The sequence below is a fragment of the Dicentrarchus labrax genome, unplaced genomic scaffold, assembly GCF_905237075.1.
Source record: "Dicentrarchus labrax unplaced genomic scaffold, dlabrax2021, whole genome shotgun sequence".
NCBI classification, from domain to species: Eukaryota; Metazoa; Chordata; class Actinopteri; family Moronidae; genus Dicentrarchus; species Dicentrarchus labrax.
This window is the reverse complement of record NW_026136711.1, coordinates 25,455,823-25,478,804: the sequence shown is the minus strand read 5'-3', so window position 1 is coordinate 25,478,804 and position 22,982 is coordinate 25,455,823. Positions and strand designations below refer to the sequence as shown.

Sequence of the window (22,982 nt, the reverse complement as noted above, 5' to 3'; positions counted from 1 at the left end):
ATATCTCATTTTGGATTTAAACACTTCATTTACCACTGTAATTAATTCCCCACATGCTGCATGTTTTAAAAATACAAGCCGCACAGCTTTAATGTTGTGGAAGAGAAAAAACAACGAATGCTGTATCACACATCGGTTTACTTCCTTTTGTCTTTCAAGCGGCCGTTTGGACACGCAGAGACCTTGAATAATCAAAGTTGATGAGGCAGTTAGTTGCGAATGGTTTTTCCAGGAGCGAAGGCGCTGATTAATCAAGGAACTGAGCAGCACTGGCCTCTTCACCTGCACACATTACAAGGTTAATCTCTCTATTGATTACAACAGTAGAATAAGCCAATACTTCACTACAGATTTTCTCCTTTCTCATGTGTGTATGTTTGTGCTTCTTTCTTTCTGTGATGCAACTGCAGATTCACAGGAATGATGAACGATGCTTTTGTTGATACCATCTTTCTGCCACACCCATTAACCCATATTGAAAGAATAAATCATGTTAAGCACAAGATTAGATTCACATTTATTGACAAAAAGGGACATTTTTCAAAAGTTTTTTTATTTCTACAGCAAAGGCTAAGGTATTTTCACAGAAGTATTAAAAACAATGACTTGTGTAAAGGGCATAAATATACATTCTGACGTCTGCTGACAGACGTCTCAAATTTTCACAATAAAAGCTGGACATGGATGAAGACAATAAGAGGCCCACAACCACACTTTGATCACGACAGGAAACAAATATTCCAATAACTGGCCGTCATTTAGTCTCTTCGGGTAATTATATACTGTAGATAACACTGTTCCAGAGATATCTACCCCAAAGGGAGCTTCCTCTTTTTTTTCACACAAACACATTCACATATGTACAAACACAAACAGTCAATAGAAAACCGGTGTATCAGTGTGTGAACTTCCCCCCGCCCCACGTTTTGGTGACTCCACATCATGTCATTCAGTGTGCCCGTCGTGTGTCATGTGTGTTTAGACAATACGTGTCCATGTGCTCGGCTCCTCGGGGTGTTTGGACTCGCGCTGCTTGCCCTCTGGGATCCTGCTTCAGAGGTGACCTAGTTCTCCTGATTGTCAGCAGAAGGCGGTTTCATCAGCTCGCTTTGTGCCGAGGCACTGAACTGTGCCTGGGACCCTGGGACAGGCCAATTGGACTTGTGTAATGAAGCTCATCACACACATGCATGCGTGCACACACACACACACACACAACGCTGCTGTCGTCAGGTCCAGGGCAGCAGAATTTATAACAGCCATTTATTACCTTCTCCTTTATCAAAGAAATGTGATTCCTCTGCGTGTTTCTGATGCATGCACCACACTGCCATTATGGTCCATTATGGAGGTGACAGAGATGGAGCAGAGGGTGTTGATGGATGCCGGTTCCCGGGCCGGCTGTCATTACTCCATCTATTGAGTGTGGCGTGCGAGACACTTCCCACAAAATGGCTGCGGAGCACCAACATGGCTCCGATTGCGAGGAGTAAAATGATTCACATCTGACGATCGGCACAAAATGTTAAACACATTCATTTGCTGCTTGCATGTGTTAGGAGTACTTCACACAATCACCAGAAACAGTCCGACTGCAGTGATATCAGCGCCTCTTCACAGCAGAGTGTATCAATGAGCAATGTTTACACATAACATGTATCTTACGGTACTGTTTAGGAGAAACAGATGTGAAGAGATCCATGAAAAAACTATTTAGCATGAGGAAATATGTACAAAAACACTGCTGATTCCCACACTGAGTATGGGTGTCTTAACACAACATACTGTTACACTGAGTGCAGCAACTCCACTTTATCCTAAAGTCTTTCTAGCCTACAGAATACTCATCAAATACAGAAGCAACAATGGCATTACATTCATATAAATAATATTAATCCCAGTAAACCCCAAGAGTCGCTTCAGCACTTTCGGCTCCATTCATGTGTTTAAAAATGAGAACTGAAGACCAGCTTCGACATGTTTCCTTAACAACTCCCTTTAGAGGTGCAATAACTGTCCTTGAGGTTGCGACACCAAATCCCTTGGTATCGAAAAGAAAAAAGTGTCTTTAAGCACTGTTATGTACAGGTCAGGAGTCCTTGGAAGTCCATGGATTTTTTGTAAGGCCCAGGAGAGCTAAGGGGTTTCACAGACAAGGGGATATCAGTTCATCTAGGTCTCTTTCCGTCTTTGAATGGCACAGACGAAGAAAGGAGCCGATACAGAGAAGTCTTTGTTTACTTTGTGATCACGATGTCTGAGCTGAAAAGCGGCCAATGGAGAGAGACAACCAGCAAATGAGGAGGATCAGTCAGTTGATTACCTGATTGATCAGTCAGTAAGTGAGCTGAAGTCCCGCTCCATTTTCAGGCGTTGATGGTTTTCAGGGTTTAATACAATTTTAAAAAAGCAGAACATGAGAACATGATACTAGAGTTTTCTGTCCATATTCTAGGCTGAATGGAGTCAGTCAGTGCATGCACTTAATGCACTTTAGTGACGGTCTTCTAATAGAGTTAATCAGTAAGCCAGGCTTCTACAATAAGGTTGGGGGTGGCCAGAAATCTGCTTACTGGATTTACAGTAACCAGGATTACCAGCATAACCTGGTTTTCGCTGACTAACCTGGTTACTGAAATGCACGCAAACGCACTGATTGACGGTTAATTTGAGATTCATATTAAATGATTTGTTAGCTTTCAACAACTACAGCTCCCATTAGTCTATGGTATCTACACTCTCTGCCTCTACCGCTCAGTCACTGAAGCTGAAGTTGTTGTTAATAAAATAGTTGTTGGGAGAACAATCTCACCACGAGGTCCATTTAGTAGCTGTATCTCAGAATAAATGTCCAGTGCAGGTTCAGACACTAATTCATCCAAGAATATGGGCAGAGGGCTCCTGAAACATGTTTGAGGTCTTTCAAAAGACTGATGAATGAAACCCACAGTTGAAAAACATTGTCTGGCTGGCCTGAGAAAGGGGGTGGGACTCTGGCTCTCTATAGCCAGAGGTGCTCTGCATCCCCATCTGCTCGCTCGTAGTTGGAGATGAAAAAAGATGGCGACCCAAACTGCCCAGCCGTTCGCTTTCTCTCATCTCTCCTCTGTTTTGTATGCAGCAGGTTCTCTGTTGAAAGTAATGAGTCACGTCAGCAGCTTTTTGCTTGCAGCGTCGCTGCCCCGCAGTAAAACACAGGAGAGGAATGATGGAGAGAAAAAGAAGAGGAAGATGGAGAGAGAGAGAGAGAAAGACAAAGAGGGCAATGTGTGTCCATCTGATCATAGACAGTTTTTAGGCTCTGCTCCTGGCAGATTTTCCATCTATCTGTTTCTGCTTCCTCCATCTGTCCATCTGTCTCCCTTTCGCTTGTTGCTCCAAGGATGAAAGGGACAAGAAGGACGAGAGGGCTCCATGGATTCTATCTTTTTTTAGGTTCTTGCTTTTGTCCTTTTTGAGCAAGCTGTTCCCTGATCTTTCTGTCCATCCTTCACAGCCCTCTGCTGGCGTTGGGTTTCAGTTTGATGACCCACTCTCCTCCATGGTTACTGTTGTACAAATCCAGAAGGTGTGTGTCGGGATCTAGGCAGTGCTCACCTGCAGAAAACACACAGAAAATTACTAAAATCCTCGACTGTTGGAAGGTTTTGCAGCAAGCAACAAAAAATGTAGATTGTATTTTTATGTATCAATTACAGCTTCTACTAACAGTTATTTTCATTATCGATTGTCTCAGTTAATCGATTAATTGTTTGACTCATTGATTGCCAGAAAATTGTGGAAAATGTCCATCCCAGTTTCCCAGAAACTGTTCATAGTTACACAGAACAGAGAAATTCACAACTGAGAAGCTATAACTTGGATAGTTTCCGATTATTTATTTAAGTATCCAACTTTTATAGTCAATAGTCTTGTGCAGAATAACGTGCACGAGGAGAAGTTTTACATTACAAAGCTGAACTGAACAGGTTTTTTTTCACTGTTTACTGTGTCATCTCTCCTGTGACAGCACAAACATGTGTGTAATAAGCATTTGTCTGCTCTGATAACTGCAGATGCACCGCTTACTTCTCTTTGGCGCTTGCATAGTTCATTACATAAGACCTTGCTACCCTCATCAGCTCAATGAGCAGAAAGACATGCAAATGTCAGTAGTGCTCCAACCAGAGAAAACGGTGCAGACACTTTCACTTACCAATATTCCCCCCGATTTCATATAGGGCACAGTCTGGATACGCCACAGAGCCGTTTCTGTTAACAGACATACAACCATTAGCTATTTATCATCCTTAATTCACACAAAGGGAGCTAAAACACATCAAATTTCATTTTTAAACTTCACTGCTAAGCACATTACGTAACAAAATTAAATGGCCACTGGCTTCATGTTGCATCCCTTTCATGTTAAAGACCTATTTGTATTTTATGAGTACCAACAGCTACATGTGCTATGTCTTTATCAAGTGTAGTCGTTTTGTGTGGAAACTTCTGGAAGTCAGATTCACTAATCATCATCTTACAATGCAAGGAGGCCATGGTTTGTATGTTTAAGATAATTCTGAATAAGTCAGCATGTATTTACACTTTCAGTACCGTACCTTCGCATTTTGCCCTTTCCATTTTCAGGGCTGCGGAGGGACTGGCGTTGAAACTGTGCTAGAAGGTCTGAGGCTCGAGAGTTTGTCGTGAGCTGGTACTCCATGGTGCTGCTGACCAGGTCCCCGACCTGGATCTTCACTGTACGGCACAGCTATAGAACAACAAGAGTTAAAGAATATTTATCACCATTATAACATAACAACAACAAAACAATAGCATGTATTACAGTGTGTACAACAAGCTTAATTAACAGTAGATATATTATTGTGCTTTTCACAAATATCTCAGCATTAGTCGACAAAATTACCAAAAGAATTGAGATTTGTTAAAATCATTTATGGGTGTAATTATATTGTATATTTTTTTAGTGCCAAAATCAAACTGCTTTTGGCCACGTGTACTGTACAGCACTAACCTCTGAGCTGTTCTTATCAGGTTTTTCCCGGCTGTCTGTGTGGATCTTCCTCAGCAGGTTCTTGATGCGGCGATCGTAGAACTGGTAACGCCGGTTACTGTTCTCATTCAGCTTACGCACCTGGCCCATGAGAAAATTAGGGATCTGAAAAAAAAAGGAACATTTGTGATGGTTATATTTTCATACCAAGAAATATGCTAACAATAATTATTATAAGGCTGACTTGCTGTAGTACAACTATTTGTCAGACTGGTATTTGGACAACTGGGATAGAAAATACCAAGTTTTTGTAATGAGTGTTGCTTGATTACTCTTTATTACTAAGAAAACTTTTTAAAGATTTCACAGAATAAATGGTTTTAGTCTTTAAAATATTACACTATATCTGATGTTTGCTTAGTAAAACCAACAATCCTCTCCTCTTGAAGCTGAATATGTGGGTGGTCCTACCGTCCAGAGCAACTCCTGGTAGCGGATGAGGAGCCTCATAACATCAGCTGCCTTCTCCGCATGCCCTTTCTCTGCCCCCTCAGTCAGTCTGCTGGGGACGGCCTTGTGGAGGAAGAGGTTGGGAGCCATGATGGTCGCTACGGCCCACAGGTTCATCCTGTTCTTCTTCTCCCTGGAAACCACCTTACTGAGGAACTCAAGGAGGGCCTGAAGGACACACAGATGGAGACATGCATACAGATACGTGAAACCAAATGCTCACAGCCATTTGTGGAATAAATTTTTTATTCTAGTTTTTATAGAGTTAAAAGACACTCTCTTCCACCTGAACAGTGTGTCAATGTTGAAAGGGCACTTAAACTGAAGCACAAAGTGGAGTAAAGTGAATTTTCACAGTATCTGAATCATCTGTAACACCTTTACTGAGAAGTATGTTAATGCACAGTAAGTTTCAGCTGCCTCCACTGGAGTCAAAGTAATTAGTTCAGGTGGGTTTTATGCTCCTGGATGCTATAAGCGGAGCTGACTGCACACTTGTGATGGTGAAAATGAGTCATGGTTAATGTGAGTCATTATACAACAGAACACAGGGTTTAAAATGTGGATTAAGAGCAGAACAATAGGGTAATGCATTATGAAACAGTGCTTCGGTATGTCAAGTTTCATGGAAGTCTAGATTTCTGACAACCATAAAAAGAGCATGGAGGGTGTGGTGAAGAATACTCAATATAGATTTAAAAACATAATTCATCTCAACACTTTTGGGGGCCTTTATGGATTCTGTAAAAATCTTCTCCAGTGTTTTTACACTCTTTACACGCTCTTTAATTAAAGGTCCAGTGTGTAACATTTAGGAGGCTCTCGCGGCGAAACTGAAAATAATATTCAGAGGTATGTTTTCATGAAAGGCACACTGTAAAAACACTAGTTATAAATGTTAGTTAACAGCATGTCCTTAAGGTATCAAAAGTAAAGAAGATAAACACAGAAAATGGTCCCTGTGAGGGTTATACATATTATATCAGACCATTGGCACTCATGTCATTGTTGTGCTATGAGCATTGACTGTTGCAGTTAGTCAAAGTGAAGCTCATTTAAATATTTTATATATTGCTTGGTTGGTACATCTACAACAATGTATCATATTTTAAAATTAACTCTATTTCATGTGTAAAATATTAATTTGTAAAGTAAATATTAACCAATGCAAACAATGTACATAAGAACCTGGACGGATTACTGTTAAAACTAAAGATGTTCACACGGCTGAAGCAGATTTCCTCAGCAGAAATGGAGCTGTCTTAACAGTGTTTCTTTTATCCTGAATGTGGGTTTCTGGTTTCATGTCTACGTGATGTTTTACAAATCAGAGTACTGCCGGAAACCAAAAAAATCAGGTTACTTGAGTGCATTAAAACACAATGATTGGCATCAAACAACAGTATGTGTTCAGCTGGTTCCAATGTGCTGAAATGAGGACGATAAATATGTCTGTCTCTCTTTCATGAAGTACACTGTCAACGTGTTGTGTGTTTGTGTGTGTGTGTGTGTGTGTGTGTGTTTCTTCAGTGTGTACCTTCAGTGTGTTTCTGTTGGGCTCAGGCAGCAGCAGGATGAGCAGGTTCAACATGTGGAGTTTCTGTTTCAACTCTGTGATGTCTGAAGGAGGAGGAGCAAAGGTAAGACAGGTTTAACACACACACACACACACACACACACACACACACACACACACACACACACACACACACACACACACACCCACACACACCCACACACACACACACACACACACACACACACACACACATACTCTTCATTTCCTCATGTTTGGCTGAGAATAATGGGATACCTAAAGATTAATGACATTGTGACAGTTGGCCATTAGGTCCGTAAGCTTATGTCTCTGTGGTCACATGTCGTTTATCACTTTGCACCGATTCTCCTCGCAAACTACACAGCGAGTCATCAATCAGATTATATTAATATCAATACAGTCTTTTATTAAGGTGAAATGTGAAAATAGCAGCTCTCTTACTATGCTTTGTCACTGTGCTGCATGCATTTGTGCCAGTACGGGGACGCCTCTTAAAAAGGCTATCAACTTGTTCATCTTAATGTGGATTTCTCAGCCGGAGCAGAAGAGATAAGCATCACACAGTGTTTGTCATCATGGTAAAGAGACTTAGGTAATTATGATGTGAACCCCACTGAGCTGTCTGGAAAAGTGGGCAGTAGATTGTTGAAGTCATGTGGAGGAGGAGGAGGAGGAGGAGGAGGAGGAGGAGGAGGAGAAGGTGGAGGAGAGGAATTTTTGTGTATGTCTGTTTTATACAGTAAATACACAACTGGCCAGGTTTAAAAACATGTAAAGAATGCACTCAGTCACACCCATCAGCATACTGACATACTGCACTATAGAGGAGCTGTGTGATTTAATACTGACGTAACCTGAAACTGTAAGGTCTTTTATCCAAACAATAGACATTAGTCATGTCTTGTCTCTAGGTAACAGACTGGCAACACTGTCTGCACATTCATTAATCTAACAAGATATTAAAATGTTGCACACTCTACACAATAACAACACAAGATTCCTGTAATAGATATTTCGGAATTGGAGCAACGTAAAGTGTCTGCTGACCTCTGACAGCGCTGAAGGTGTTGAGGTACTCGGTGGTGAGCAGAGGAGCGGGCAGTTCCCGGATGAACTTCTTAAGCAGCGCGGCAGCGTCGTTTGGACTCACCTCATCCCAGCTGACCTGCCCTGAGTAGAAGTTGGTCTCCAAGTTCTGCTGTAGCAGCTGCAGACAGAAAACAAAGATCTTCCAGACAACTAAAAACCAACACTATCACTGAGTTAATCAACACTTTTCAGTTATTTTATTGTCATTTTTGTGACTTGTTAGTGATTGTGACTGATGAATAATCAGCTTTAGTGATTCTATGTAAAGTGTCAGTTATTTTAAATTATAAAATCTTGATATGTTGCTTGTCATTCACACAGATGAACAGCTATTTAAAACACATTAGTGTTAAATTAACTCACCATGTCATTACCTTGTGTTACTGATTCTTATCTGCCAGCCTGTTGCTAACAGAGGTTTCCAAAAACAACTAAAAATTGTTCAGGGAGGAGTTTGAGGTTTGGATTAGCCTCATATGCCTCTATTTGTGTACCTACAGTCAGAAAGAAAGGATGTTGTGCTCTACTAACAGAACAAAATGGCAGACTATGCTGAAGGTAGTAGATCCTTCATGAACTTGGGACAGAACCGAAAATACAGGTGTACCACAACTAATGGTACATTGATAGTTCCACTTTTATCAAATAGGTTAAAAACAAATATATTTGTATTTTGATTTAGTAAAATTAGGTTTTGGGGGTAATACTATTATAATGGTGTAATATAATATTATAAATTATATTATTATTATAAAACTAATATCCATATAATAATAACCATATCGTAAAGATAAGAAAATAATACGTTTAGTAAAATAGTGAGTTTAGTTAATTCTCTCTAAATGCTTATTGATTTTTGTCCATCCACATGATTGATCCGTCCTTATAATCGGTCCTGTTTTTTTCCATAAAGTGCTAAATGGCGCCCTCTTCTGCCTGCTTTGATTAAATTGATCCACCATCTAATGTGCATGTGCAGAATTAAATACAGCATCATAAAGTCTGGAAGCAGCAGCTGAAAAACATGATTGATTTTGTCTCTGGACGTTGTTTTTCTAAATGTCAACTATAGTTAAACTCAAAGCAGTTTGATTTTCACTGTTGTTCAAGAACTTCTGACATTTTACAGTGTCAATATTTTGGGTGACCTTTAGATTGTGAATATTTTCTCATTTCTTTGCTTTAAACTTAGGATGGCAAATAAAAGGCTTGAAAGGCTTAAAAGTTAAAAGTAACTAAATAAATTGGTGCAGGTGCCAGGCTTTGTGTGACAGAAACAGGTCTGAATATTGTACCTTGATTCTGGACTGAGATCCTGGAACCCGCAGGATCCCCTCCGAATCGACTCCTTTCTTCTCTAAAAACGACAACAACTGCAGAGAGAGAGAGAGAGGGGAAGGAGAGAGAAAGACATTAGCAGAGAGTCAGGCATCAGCAGATAAGAATCTCTTGCTCACCTCTGCTGGTTATTCTCAGTAACTGCTGCTACATACAGGGTGTGGTCAAAGCATTTCACATTCAGAGGACACTGAGGTTGTTTCATGTGTTCTACTTAAAGTCGTTGTTTGTAGGTTCAACAAAGATAAATTTGTGCTGAGAAAAATATGATTAAAAGGAATCAAGCTGTCATCTGTCATAATAGCAGATCTGATATATTTTAGGCACATTTAGATTATTGCCTCAATTAACACCACAAGCCCACATACAGTACAGATAGTTCGGATGAAAAGTGTTCTGAATTATCTTCTTCATGTGTTATTCTTTTAATGTCATATGACACAGATGTATTTCGGGTTCTTACTGCCTGCATGAAGAGAGGAGTCGAGGTGTTGGGCTTAATTTTCTGATCGCTCTCCATCAGCGTGGCCAACGGCACCCCGAACAGCGTGCTCTCTGTGAAAGACCAAAGCGTCAGTCAGTTGTTCTTTGCCTTACATTGACATTTAGCCACAGATGCATAACGGAGACATTTTCCTGCGTTGTGTGTGTGTGTGTGTGCCAACATCCATACGGCCATGTCACTGCTTGTGTAATTCTGTGTATTAGGAGCCGACATACAGCAACTGTAGTGTGTTAAACTATGGCTAACCCAAAAATTATATGGTCGATTAATGTATTACTAATGAATGTGTCACCATAGTTTAGTCTGATTTTCAGCGCGAATATGTACAGGAAAACAGGTACTATGTAAAATATTTAGTATAGAAACAGGCGCATACTTAGATTTAAGACACTCTCAGTTTGTAAGTCTTTATGAATCAAATACATCACATGAGAATAAATTGACGTTAGACCTGTTTGAAACAGTCTGTGCAGAACTAGTGTCGCAGACAACCATTCAAGTGCCAGTCTGAGTCATTGTTTCCATCTGATTTGATTGGCTCACAATCAAATCATCATCATCAAATAAACAATGTTAGTGTCTAAAAAAAGATACTACAGCATGTCTATTTCCTTGTTTGCAAAGTGCTCGGCTTTGCGTGTGGCAGTGCAGCCATACCTGGGATTTTTCTCTTGCCGGTTTTGTGCCTTTTGACCTCCAGCTCTAAGAGGTCGCAGAGCGCCGTCATGTCGATGAGAGCCAACTGACGCACTTTCTTCATGTCAGCGTGGGAGAGATCTTGAATACGAGTCACCCCTAGACGGCACTTGGGGCAGATCACCCGCTGTGAAGGTGAGAGCGGACGGAGAGGAAAGTGAGAAGAGGGGGGGATTGAAGTTGAGAGGTGGAAAGTGGAGGTGAAGAGGTAAAGAGAGAGAATGGGACAAAGAACAGGGTGAAGAGGAAAGGAGAAGAAAATGGCGACAGTGTCAAATCATTACATCATATTCATTATAATCTACTGTGCATCAGTTTGTCATCTCTTTAATTAATACTCTTTAATAAAATGTGGCAACAGTATCAATGCATATATAATTAATAATACAATAAACATTAAAAAAAAAAAATCCTTCCTAATTGCTGAGTAAACATATTCAGCCAGAAACAGAAACATAAATCTACTGGACTCTGTGACACAACAACTCTTCTTTTGTTTTGAGCTAATTCCCTCATTCCTTTATTCTGCGTAACCCTGTTATCTAACAGTCTAACAATAGGGACCGATTAGAACTGGCTTACAGTAACATTTGTGTGTGAGTGTGTGTATTAACAGGCTTACATGAAAATTCAAACCTGGACTCACCCAAAAACCAAACTATTTTGGGCTAGAGACTGAAATGGAGAGTGATGTCCTAAATACCTATATTACTGAGATTTGTTTTTCCTGATCAGTTGCAACAACTTAAATGTTTCCAATAAGTTCTAATACCAATACCAAAACCAATTATATCCACAGCTACAAACGAAGCAAAATGTGAACCAAATGACCTCACTTTTAGCACAAGAACACAAAAACATACAAAATCTTTTTGAATAATTGTGTGTTAGTGAGTACTGCAGAACAAAAGGTGTAACTACAAGATGACCATACAGTCAGTAGTGTGTGTGAGTCATCCTGTACCCAACTGTAGTCTTAACTTTATAATGACTTTAACAGACAGTAGCTGAAAACCCACATTACCAAGGTAACCATCCTGGTACTACACATAACAAACTGTTAATAGGGGTTATCATATACTTTATGCACCTCGCCTTCCCTAGAACTGCATAATTCAAATCCTCTTTCCTGTAATAGATGTTCAGATGTACTTTCACACCCACCAAAAGAAATTAATGTAGGGAAATACAACCAGAGAAACACTTGTCAGCATTTCCCTTTTATGCCCAATTTGCAAATTCTCTTCCCATTTCATGACTTAACTGGAACGTTTACAAAATCCCCCATTTGAAATAACAGTTTTAAAACATCCACAGTTTGAAGGGACTTGCAGTCTCCCTGTAAAGTGAGTAGGAGACAGGGAAGTGTTTTGGTGCTTACTGGCAGGGTGCCATCCTCTTTTCTGCGTTGGCTGTTGTTCTGCGGCAGTTTGGCCTGTTTGAAGAAGATGACAGCCTGTTCGCAGTAAGCCACATCGGTGATGAAGAACTCCTCTTTTGGAGCACCTCGCTGATGCTCTGGCGTCACAGCTGAGTGGGAAACACACCCTTAAACACAACGATAACAACAACCTATTAGTTCAGTTGCGGAAGTCAATTGTAGACATGCCACAAATTTTTTATTTGAATGCACGCAGCATGAGGGAACATGAGGAAGAAATGTAACAAAATATCCACAATTATGAGGAAATTTGCACACACACAGTCTGTTGATCTCTTATCTACAGCTTATCTGTAATGGAAGAACAATGCATCTGGAAAAAAACAACATTTGGCAGAGGTATCCTCAGAACTATTCTCATGAAAAAAGCAAGACCAAATTACTACCGATGTCACTGTCACTGTGTTACTTGATCTGTAACAGTATGACACTGTATCTTAGATGTGTATATTACATTGTTGTTTGACTACAGATGTCTCCCTGCTGCATGACTTTACTGCTAAAACATCAACAACTAAAGATTTACCTGTTGTAAACTTCAGAAATGCAGGCACATGAGGCACTTTCTGTAAGGTCTTGCCTGTTTTTTTTTCTTAGAACAAAAACTGTAATATTACTCTAAAATACTGAGATTTGGCAAAGGAACTCTGTACTGTAAGGACAGGGGCTTTCTCCAGGAGCAGCGTGTAGAGATGAGGAATTATCTGGAGGATTAATCTGAACCAATTAGACGGTAGATAATAGGACTGTGGCCTGATCCTGATCCGTCTTCAGAACCTCAGCTGCTCACCAGACTTTCTCATTATTAAATCATTTCTTTTTGTATTTTTAATTAGTGTAGCTACTTACTAGTTTAAATTTTGGCTCACTGTAATAATACTACAGTTTGTAGCTCTTACCTGATAGTGGTGTTTTGGCGACCGATGCCATGCTGTTTTGGGCAAGGTCTTCACTATGCTGGGACTCAGGCAGAAGGTTCTGGTGAGAAAAAGGATTTATTGACACGTCACAAACATATACAAGACTTTCTTACAAAACCTTAGTTGAGAGAACCATTCCTGTAATATTTTCTCCAACCACTGGGAATCGAAGTAGTGTTGTATATTGTCCCGTGAGGAGATGGATACAAAGAGTGTTTCCTTTGATAAAGGACTGATAAGGATCAGAGGAACAGCGTCTTTGTCTCCTTCTCAGGGCTGCTAACACACATGGGAAGGACAAACATGGCCTTTACATGTGATTTGTCTTCATCGTCACAGGAACATGACAGCACAATACACTGTAACAATAGAAAATCCCTCACTGAGTCCTGACAGTCACCAGGGAAATGGGTATTTTATATTTTACTGCATGCAGCCCTGACTCACACAGGCTCTGCGTAATGTAAAGTTGTGTAACATGATATGTTATGAAGCACTTGTACATTTAGAACCACATGAATTTACAGCATGAAGTGCTTTTGCATTTTCCTTTGAGTAGTAATTTGTGTTCTTTACTGTTCCTCCTCCACCAGGACGTCAGAGGTCGTGGTGAGTTACAGAACAACTTCCCTTACACCAGCAGGGACTCAAGGATTGAAATAGTCCTGACCTGAGCGATGGGTGAGTTGAAGACGTCACGGACGTCGCGCGGTTTGTTCCTCTTGCGGAGGGACAGCGTGTAGGAATTCAGTCGACGCTGCACGGCCTCGGCCTGAGTCCGGGTCAGTGTCGACAGCAGCACCACGTTGTCTACATCCTCGCTGTCCTCACTGATGAGGTTCGACAAACCAGCATCAGCCAACCACTGCTCCTCCTGTTCACCTTCTGAGACACATAACACACAACAGACACATGTAAGTACACAACAAGTGTAATCCCACAAATGGTACATAGGATTTAGTTTTATTTATACATGTGTAGATGGAGAACTATGTGTGTTTTATGTATGTATAAAGTAGGTTCGTGAAGGTTTATAATTAGTGGTATGTTGTGTTATTTTTTATTTAGTTTAAAGTGTTCCCAGTGATTATTAACCAAACAGTGTCAGGTCATATGTGTCAACCATAAGGCATCTTCACTGTAAACAGGTCATACATTAGAAAGCTAACATTAGTTTTGTCAGTTAATATAGTTACTTGCAAAACTGTTAGAACCTGGCCGGTAATAAGTGGAAATGTTTAGTTTAGTAACAACTAATCTCTATGCATTTGTGTGGTGCAACCAGTTTTAATTTAATGATGTGAAAATCTTCACTTTGTAAACACGCTAGTAGTTGGTAAGTTGTTCCTATTTAATAGCAAAAGGAAAAACTGAATTTTGTTTATGCTACCACAATAATGATGATGCAGACTCTCTCTCTCTCTCTCTCTCTCTCACACACACACACACACACACACACACACACACACACACAATTTACACACCAAAATCCAGACTTCTGAGGGTTTACTCATTAGGGAAAAATTAATTTAAAACAGTGTTTCTGTTTAACATAACATCAAAAGGATCTATTAAAGGGTAGAATAAACACAAAAGACACTTTGAATGGACGTAATAAAAGAGCATTCCTGTCAAGTCAGCATTCATTAATGTGCACAAGCCAAATAGCGGCTTGTGCACAAAAAACACTCCCTGCCACAGAGTGTTTGATAGTGTTGTCATGGTGATGAGCTCTACTTTGCTGCATGAGAAGAAACCTGATATGTTGCCATGGCAAATGCATCATTTCATGGAGGATTTCAGTGGCAGCTGTGTTAAACACTGATGGCTCGTAATTCTATCACATAAACTCGTGGTGACTTCTATGTAAGCTTCTACAGTGTGTAATCTATCAGCACGGGATTTGCAGTATTTACCTTCTGACTGCCTGGAGTCTCTCCTGCTGCAGTCGAGATCTGTATAGCCACTCCCCTGTCGGATGGTCTCCACCTCACTCCAGAACGAGTCCAGGCAGAGTTTGTCGGGGTGCTGCTCCTGATCTTGGGAGGATGCCGTGTGCGTGCTGTGTTCTTCCTCAGCGGCTGCCTGGTCCTGCGGGCTGGCCCAGGGCTCCACGCTCATCTCGGTGGGGCTGGGATTTCTGGTACAGACATACACACACGTAAAGAAATTACACGCATGCATGCAAACAAACGAGCAGAAACACAAAGACACATACAAACACAGGAGGAACGGTGAAGACTGATGCGTTGCGGGGCGGATGAATCAGCCGGGGAGAGCCCAGAGAGAAGGAGAGACAAAAGGAGTGGGATGGAGGGAGGGCCGGAGTGAGGAGAGAGATGGCGAGAGCGGACACAAAGGGGGGTCTCTATTGTTCTTGCAAAATGTGTCCTGGAGGCATAATACCCTGTAGGTCCACTAGATGTCACTGTAAGAATGTGAGATCTGTTGTGCTATGGGTAACACCCCTTCATCTGCTGACAGGGATACACAAATGTAACGCACTAACAATGGAAGAAATAACGCCAATGACAATCTGAGAGAAAGAGATCATAATTCATCTCAGATTCTTTTCCAAACACAAGCAGGGAAAATGCAGCCAGCTTTTCCTGTGTAGCGCTCAACAACAGAGGATACTGTTCTCTAACAACAATGGGACACACTGCAGACTCACTCGCACCCTCAAGCATTGAAATGTGACCCGGTGATACACAGACACAGGAAGTGGTCATCTGACTCACTCCATCGGTGTGCGGTCCTGTCGCATTCTTCAATCCGGCAAATCTCGAGAGACATAGTCCATTTCTGAGGAATGCCAGACGGCTTATCACGCCAACATAAATGAAGAGAGACAATGAAATGATACCGAGAGAAAAATACCCATCATACTTGTGAGATTCTTTCAGAATGTTCCTTGTGCACGTTCACAGCAACTGCAAGTCAGCTTAAGCAAGATCAGATCGGGTTTGTTCCAGATCAATGTTTTGGTGTGTTAAACCAGTTTCATGGGGGGGGGGGGGTGACAGCAGTTTTGAGTTTCAATAGGTACTTAATTCAGTGATAGTAATTGTAATTTCTATGTAGAGCTTTATGCTAGACAGGCCTATATTAACTTCTCATTGAGTAATATTAGTCCATGTGCAGACAAATAGAGAAATATTAACGTGGCTGGGGAAAAAATCTGTTGAACAGTGAAATTAAAGAAATCACTTCTTGGTCTTTTATAACAATATGTTGATCAACAATCCCATAAAACTATACTATAACTACTTCTTCATTACACTGTCAAATGTTAAAGAAGAATGAGTCATGCTATTGTTTTACTGTTCTCTAAAGAAGTATGGTGGCATTCCACTATGCATTATAGCAGTGTAATGTAAGTAGAGCAATAAGATGGTGAAATCTTTTATTTTACTAGAAAGACGTCCACAATTTCAGCGGTTTTATGAGCTTTTTGACAAACGTCCTCCCTCAACATATCAAAACCATGTAATTACTTAACTAAACCATAAATTAAATGATGCATGGATATAATGCACTGGATTGGAATCTGCAATGCTACTGACATTACTGAAGGCATCAGGTCTTGGCCAGACAAGTCACTCAATTATTTGTTTAAATCAGTGTTTCGTCTATAAATGTCAGAAAATAGTGAGGAAAATACCCTTCTTTTCCAAACTGCAGCTTTGGTGCAACCAGCAGACCAAACCCAAAGGTGTTATACTAAAAGCAGCAAATACTCACACCTGAGAACCAGAAAACATCAGTGTTTGATGCATGTGCTTGAAAAAAGAAAAACAATTAATCAATCATCCCAGTTGTTGTTGACTCATTTTTTATAAACTGACTAATTGTTTCGGCTCTAGACGGATCCACTTTGAATCCTGTTTTTAGTCACATTAAGATTGTAGCAGCATATTTTTTCAGTCTTCAACAGTGTAATTCAAATTTGGATAAACCTGAAAAGAAAGTTGTACAAAATGTCTCCACTTATAAATAAGAATTGAATGCTCTCTTTGAGTTTCCCCAAGATTACAAGCAGCAAAAGAAAATACAGCATCTACCATCTGATCAGTACTCAACATCAGCCAATAACTCAAGTCTGGATTTGGAAGAAATGTGATACAGATATCCTAAAAAGAAATAGAGACATAATAAAGGCTGTTATTTTCCATAAATTTCGAAATCTGGCTCACTTTATACCACACACACATCTGTCGAAAGCCATAACATGTGCTCAAAACCTGCTACTCTAATGGATACAATACATCAAGTCTGAGAGATCAGAGGTCTGCAGGCAGCTGCCTCACAGCAGTGCACTCTGGATCCTGCTGCTCAGCAGCCACATCAACTTCACTCAGTTCCAAAAGAATTTCTATTAGATTAAATGGATGATGATGAAACTATTTGAGAATTATTTTCACAAAATAATCTATCCCACAAATGAAGGTCTGTCTGCAAACAACCACACAATTGTCAATTGAAATGTTAGAACAAATGTCAAAATAGAGTCACTGTCTAAAAAAGGGTTGTGGAACTCCACAGCATAAACCACACATATCACAGCTGCAGGGGTTTGAATGACATGTTTATGATGTCACGCTTACACTTTATTTTTAGTTTTTAACCATCTAGAGTTGAAATTGTGCTATCTACACGATTTCACTTTAAGCAGAACTCTCAAACGTTCACCAAAACATGGATGATTTTTTATTCTGCTGATCCAGCTCCAACTCCCTCCCATCACACATACCTGGCTTTTTTCTTGTAGAAGGATGGTTTCACACGCTTGTTCCTCGCAGGGCTTTTGGCAGGACGAAGCCTGAAACGGTTCAACCTGGTGTGTGAAAACGGCATGGCGGAAACGAGTCTGTCCAGCGTTACCTCCTCTCTGCCCCCCATATCCACAATGCTAAAGGAATCCAGGAATTACAGACCAGAACAAACCCTAGCTTTATCCAGTCCTAGTGGTTGTACACCATGTGAGTGCGATGCAAATCTGTCCGCTGTTCCAGTTTCTCTGTGCAGTGACAGGAAGTGATGCTGGAAGACTTTACTGAGGCTTGGGGCTGTGTGGCATGTTTGTGAGCTGAGTAGAGCTGGAATGCAAGAGGGAGTGACGACTCTCTGAACATTAACACATCATTCACACCTGTCTCCTCCCACGCAACTCCGAGGTGACACACCCTGCCCGCATACGTGATGGCCATCAACTTCCTCTGAAAACTAGTTAAGTTGTAACATAATGATAGTTCTTGTTCTGGTCTAGGAAACGGTCCAATGGACGAAAAAAATGAAGCCTCTAGCCATGCAAGTGTAAGATGACTAATCTTAATGTACACTCACAGGTACACCTCATGTACTTTATTGGTCTTTTGCAACTAAACTTGAGCTAATTAATCAAGGATTCTTTGTTGAAAAGACGAGGCATGTTATCACCTCTTTGCTTTGCTGTTACTTTATGAGTTAAGAATTAAGTTAATCAATCAGATCAAAGGATGAAGATGTTCTCTCCTCTCTCAAATTCTGTGGTAATCTCAAATCACACAGCGCATACTTGTAGTGTGACAGCAACTGACGTGGTGCGGTATTTTAAATCAAATCATGCCTTATATGCAGAAGACAGGCTAGTTATTGCACCATTCATCTTATCATAACTACCATCCTAGTTCAACCTCATACCTGGCCTATTACACAGTTGACATAAATAAGTATCAGGTGGCTGAGTATGGATGTATGAGCACGCGGCGGAGGGAGAAAGTGTTGAGGAAGTATGTCGAGTTGTTCAACAGGTCTGTCAACATTGCCTGTGAGTAGCACTGTAACCCCCCAACCCCTTAACCAAATCACTGACTCAACTCCTTTCATTCTCTCTTGTCATGTGGACGACAACCTATACATCAGCTTAGGATGTAAATATACAGAGCCGCACACACACACACACGGTAAGGTTCGGAGAAATATGAGAAAAACATTCCACTGGTTTTGACACCTGGGTCATTTTAGTGAAACCTGTTAGCCTTCTGTTTTCACACATTTCACTGAGACAGAGATGTGTGTTTTTAAATAGTCTGCTAATGCATGACTTAGTTCTGTCTGTTTTAATAAAAGCTTGATGAACAATTTTGTGAATGCACTACCATGAAAACCTGCTGTGCAGCTTATCAGAAAAAGCCTAACCAGTTAGATCAACATCTACAGTTTATCATATGACAGCAACTCAGATCATACTACCTAAAAACAACCTCAAGTATGCCAGCAACTTCACTATGGAATACCTTGTGAGCACAGGTTATAAAGAGAAAGATAGAAAGCTTTGAGTCTATTTTTCCCGGGCTTCCTTGTTTTGCCTAAAGAACCAAGCGGAAGAGCAGCATTGTCCTGTTTGTTTTTAAACCTGCTAATAATACTCTTCACCTTGCCAGCACGTTATAAAGCGCAGCCACAAAACAAAACGTGCTTCATGCTACTTTTGTAAACAGACAATTGAAAACAGGGGCAACTGAAAATGTCAGAGTGTTGGGATTGTTTCTTGTTGAATGGGCCTCAGATGAACAACAGGAAGCCATCCACTCTGAGAGAAGAATGGACAAAATGTCAAACTGTTGTCTTATGTTTATAGCAGCAGCATTGTGGGAAATAACATAAAGTAACCCCAACCACCAACTCTGGTTAAGGAATACAATAATCCAGTTAAAAAAGCGGCTAATGTTGAAAGCAACACAGTGTTTAATCCCTGTGGCTGAATGCCATTGCAAGCCTCTTAGCTTGCAGAGAATTCAAGTTTGCTCACACAGCCTTGAGAAAGTATTTCTTCTTAACCTCTGTCACAGCATGGATCTGTCCTATAGACAATACTCAACACAAAGAGAGATGGTTTTGAATCACAGTAAGTCTACACAGTCCCTAAACGTTTTCCAAAATAGCACCAAGAACAGCCAAACATGGAACTAAAAACTATGATTTAACAATTTAACTGAAACTTTTGCAATGCCAGTAAAACCAGCTTTTCCATCAAAGACCAAACAGTCACAGAAGAAAACTAATAATACAATCTTGCTCAGCACCCGTTCCCAAATCAGCCAAATAGTAATCCATACATGAGCTTCGTCCCAACAGCCAAGTGGCTGCAGAGGCCTGATCCTACCTGGCCTTGGCCCGTGCGATGGTCCTGCCCGAGAGCAGCAGCAGGGCGGCCGCCGAGCCACTTCTCCTCCAGGGCATCCTGCTGTTGTCCCCCCCCCAAACTGCTGCAACCTGTAGGAAACAGCAGCTGCCTGCCCCTGGCAAGCTGCTTCCTTGTAATCTCTTCAGCGCACAAACACATTAGAACAAGGACGGTCTCACTGCGCTGGTAGGCACGTTGCTACATCGCATCCTGGGGCAGGAAAGGAGGTCTTCATGGAGGGGGGGCCAGGGAGGGAGAGGAGCTGAGTGGTTGAATAGCTGACTGGGGCTGGGACACAGAGTGTCTGAATGGCTGGTTGGATGGACAGGGCTGGAGCTGAATGGATCGGGCAGAGGACACAGCAGCTGCATGTCCGAATGACTGTCCAGCTGGCTGGCTCGACTAAAGTTATACTGGATCTTCATCATTTCCACAAGTCGGACAAAGAAAAATGGAAAAAAAAAGGTCCTTTGTATTAGTGGCAACATGCTCACTTATTCATTTACTGATTCACTCAAAATCAACACAGGTATTTTGCTGTTCTCTTTAACTTGACCTCTGGTCTTTTGTTTCCATGTTTTTCATCCGTAACTGAATGCCATGATCCAATTGTCACTTATTTACAGCAGGGTTTATTATCAATGAGCAGCACCGAGGTCTCAGACAAAAACAGTGGCTCTTGAACTATGGAAAGATCTATGAGAGGGAGGAACACAAGGCAAAGTAGGGCAGACTCAAACAACCTATAATTAAATCTGTGTCCTCTTTTATCTTTTAGACATGGTTTATGACCAAATGTTTATCATATGAGTCCTCCAGATAACACAGGTCAGGCAGGACCAGTTTCAAAAGCTAAAACATGGTATAACTTAAAGTGTAGTCATTATTCTGTGCATAGGAATTAAAATATTAACATTTATTACAATTTTACCTACTTAAAATCCTTCTTTTTTATTTTTTATACTTTATTTCTCAATAAATGCCTTTATATACCTCAATTCAAACATATTAAACTGCCTCAAAGTTGTCTTGCATTGTCTTGCCTTTTTGTATCTGTATTTTGACACACACAGCGAATGTGTGAGAAAGAACACTTTTGATTTGCCAATTGAAAAGAGTACTTTTACACCCAGATGACAGAGGCAGGCACGGTCACCCTCTCCTGGGCTGTCCTCTGCTTCCTCCTTTAGCTGGATCTCAACACAAGTGGGCTGCAGCACAAAAGGTTAGTTCGTGCTGGACTGAGCTAAGACAGATGTTTGGTCTACCATGGCGCCATAATTCAATCAGATTTACTAAGAGTGGATTTGACTTTGTACCACAGCAGTTTCGAGTAAGTGTAAGATTATAGGAAATCCATACAGTGTTTAGGAACATGTGTGAGTTACTTAATGTTATAAAACTGATAATGTGACATTTAATTTACTTCATTTGAAAGGAAATATTGGCTAATTTTATTTATTTATTTATGAAGCTATTAATAGCATGGCAGTTTATTTAATATGTAGAACTGTAGGACAGGTTTCTACTGATCCACCATGAATTCCCACGGTGGGTGTGTTCATTAAGTCCACAAAAACTAAGTGGTGCAGAGTCACGGATGAGGGTGGCCTCCTGCTTTAACGTATGTACTTGTCACTAATGGCATGATTTTTAAGACAAAAAGGACTTGAAGCAGCGACTTGTAGACACAAAAATACTATATTTTATCTAATATTATATTTTCTAAATGTCTTTTGCAAACAAGCTCAATATCAGTATTGTTCTTTTCACTTCAGAAGCCCTGATGGTGTGCCCTCGGTCCATGTTCTGTATATATTTACATATATTGTATGTATGTGGCCAAGTGAAGCTGCCTCACTGCTTTAATCAACTGCACATAATTTTATAACAAATGTTTCCACTAAAATAAAAAGGGTAACAAAACAGTTACTCCATAAAAAAATCTCTCATGTCATAACAAACAATTAGACAACAGATCCAGCCGTACGGGATATAACTAAATACAGAATCAATTAACATTTTCATTTGGTGTGGCTGAAATCAAATTAGTCTCCTCTCTGTTGCACAATGTAAGATATCTGGAGGGATTAGTGTAGCCTATGCTGCTGGTGGCTCAGCTCCCTGGCAGTTAGCCCAGTCACTTCTCCCACTCGGTTTGTCTCTAACAAGATCAGCACAGATTAGGGAGACCACAGGAATCCCTCACGGGATTTTACCTTTCTCAGTTCTCTCTCTACTCACAACAATGTATTTCTCACTTCTCTCTTCTCCGTTGTTTTAGACTATGGAGAGGTCTCTGCGGTCTCTGCTCTTTTCTCTTGCAGTAAACCAAAGCCATCTTGAAACATTTCTTTCTTTTCTCTTGAATCATGTCAAAAGTCAAGGCCTTTTTCTCGCCTTCTCTGACATCCCTCCTTGGCACACAGGCATGCCTGGAGAAAAAAGAGAGTGGAGAACGTGATGGCATGTCTCCGTGTGACCCTGCAGATGGCATGTGACAGCCAGCTTAGCCTGATGCCCTGCTCATCCACCTTTTGGCTAGCAGAGCACAGAGCCTGTGTGGAGTGAAGGAGAATGGAGGTGAGGACAGGAAAGTGGAGCAGAGCAGAATGCAGGGGAGAGAAAAAATAACAAAAAGAGGGCAAATGATGACAGAGGAGGATAAAACAGGAGGGGTAGGAGGATGTGAAAAGAACTGTAGCCTATGTCGTTTAAAGAAAAATCCTAACAGAAGAATCTGCTACATGTTTAAAATGTGGCT

The 22,982-nt window shown here is 40.8% G+C and overlaps 1 protein-coding gene across 2 annotated transcripts; it reads right to left on the bottom strand.

Moving 5' to 3' along the window:
* Window positions 1-498: 498 nt before the first annotated feature.
* On the bottom strand, window positions 499-20,382 carry LOC127371531 (rho GTPase-activating protein 40). Of its 2 annotated transcripts, none has more exons than XM_051414387.1 (15): window positions 20,198-20,382; window positions 14,967-15,190; window positions 13,721-13,935; window positions 13,030-13,108; window positions 12,071-12,237; window positions 10,651-10,816; window positions 9,952-10,043; window positions 9,446-9,523; window positions 8,109-8,268; window positions 7,041-7,123; window positions 5,465-5,671; window positions 5,015-5,158; window positions 4,599-4,750; window positions 4,196-4,251; window positions 499-3,597 (listed from the first exon to the last, which is right to left on the bottom strand). In XM_051414387.1, the coding sequence occupies exons 1-15, from the start codon at window positions 20,272-20,274 to the stop codon at window positions 3,491-3,493; spliced, it is 2,007 nt and encodes a 668-aa protein (XP_051270347.1). In that variant the 5' UTR covers window positions 20,275-20,382; the 3' UTR covers window positions 499-3,490. The 2 variants fall into 2 exon arrangements, with proteins under 2 accessions (XP_051270347.1, XP_051270346.1); XM_051414386.1 differs by lacking the exon at window positions 20,198-20,382 and adding an exon at window positions 17,804-18,256.
* Between the last annotated feature and the right edge of the window lie 2,600 nt (window positions 20,383-22,982).

Coding starts and splice junctions, on each gene's coding strand:
- LOC127371531 (XM_051414386.1), bottom strand. CDS start 17,952: ATGGGGGGCAGAGAGGAGGTAACGCTGGACAGACTCGTTTCCGCCATG. Junction 5,672..7,040: donor CCAACAGAAACACACTGAAG/GTACACACTGAA, acceptor TGTGTCCTTCAG/GCCCTCCTTGAGTTCCTCAG. Junction 5,159..5,464: donor ACCAGGAGTTGCTCTGGACG/GTAGGACCACCC, acceptor TTTTTTTTTCAG/ATCCCTAATTTTCTCATGGG.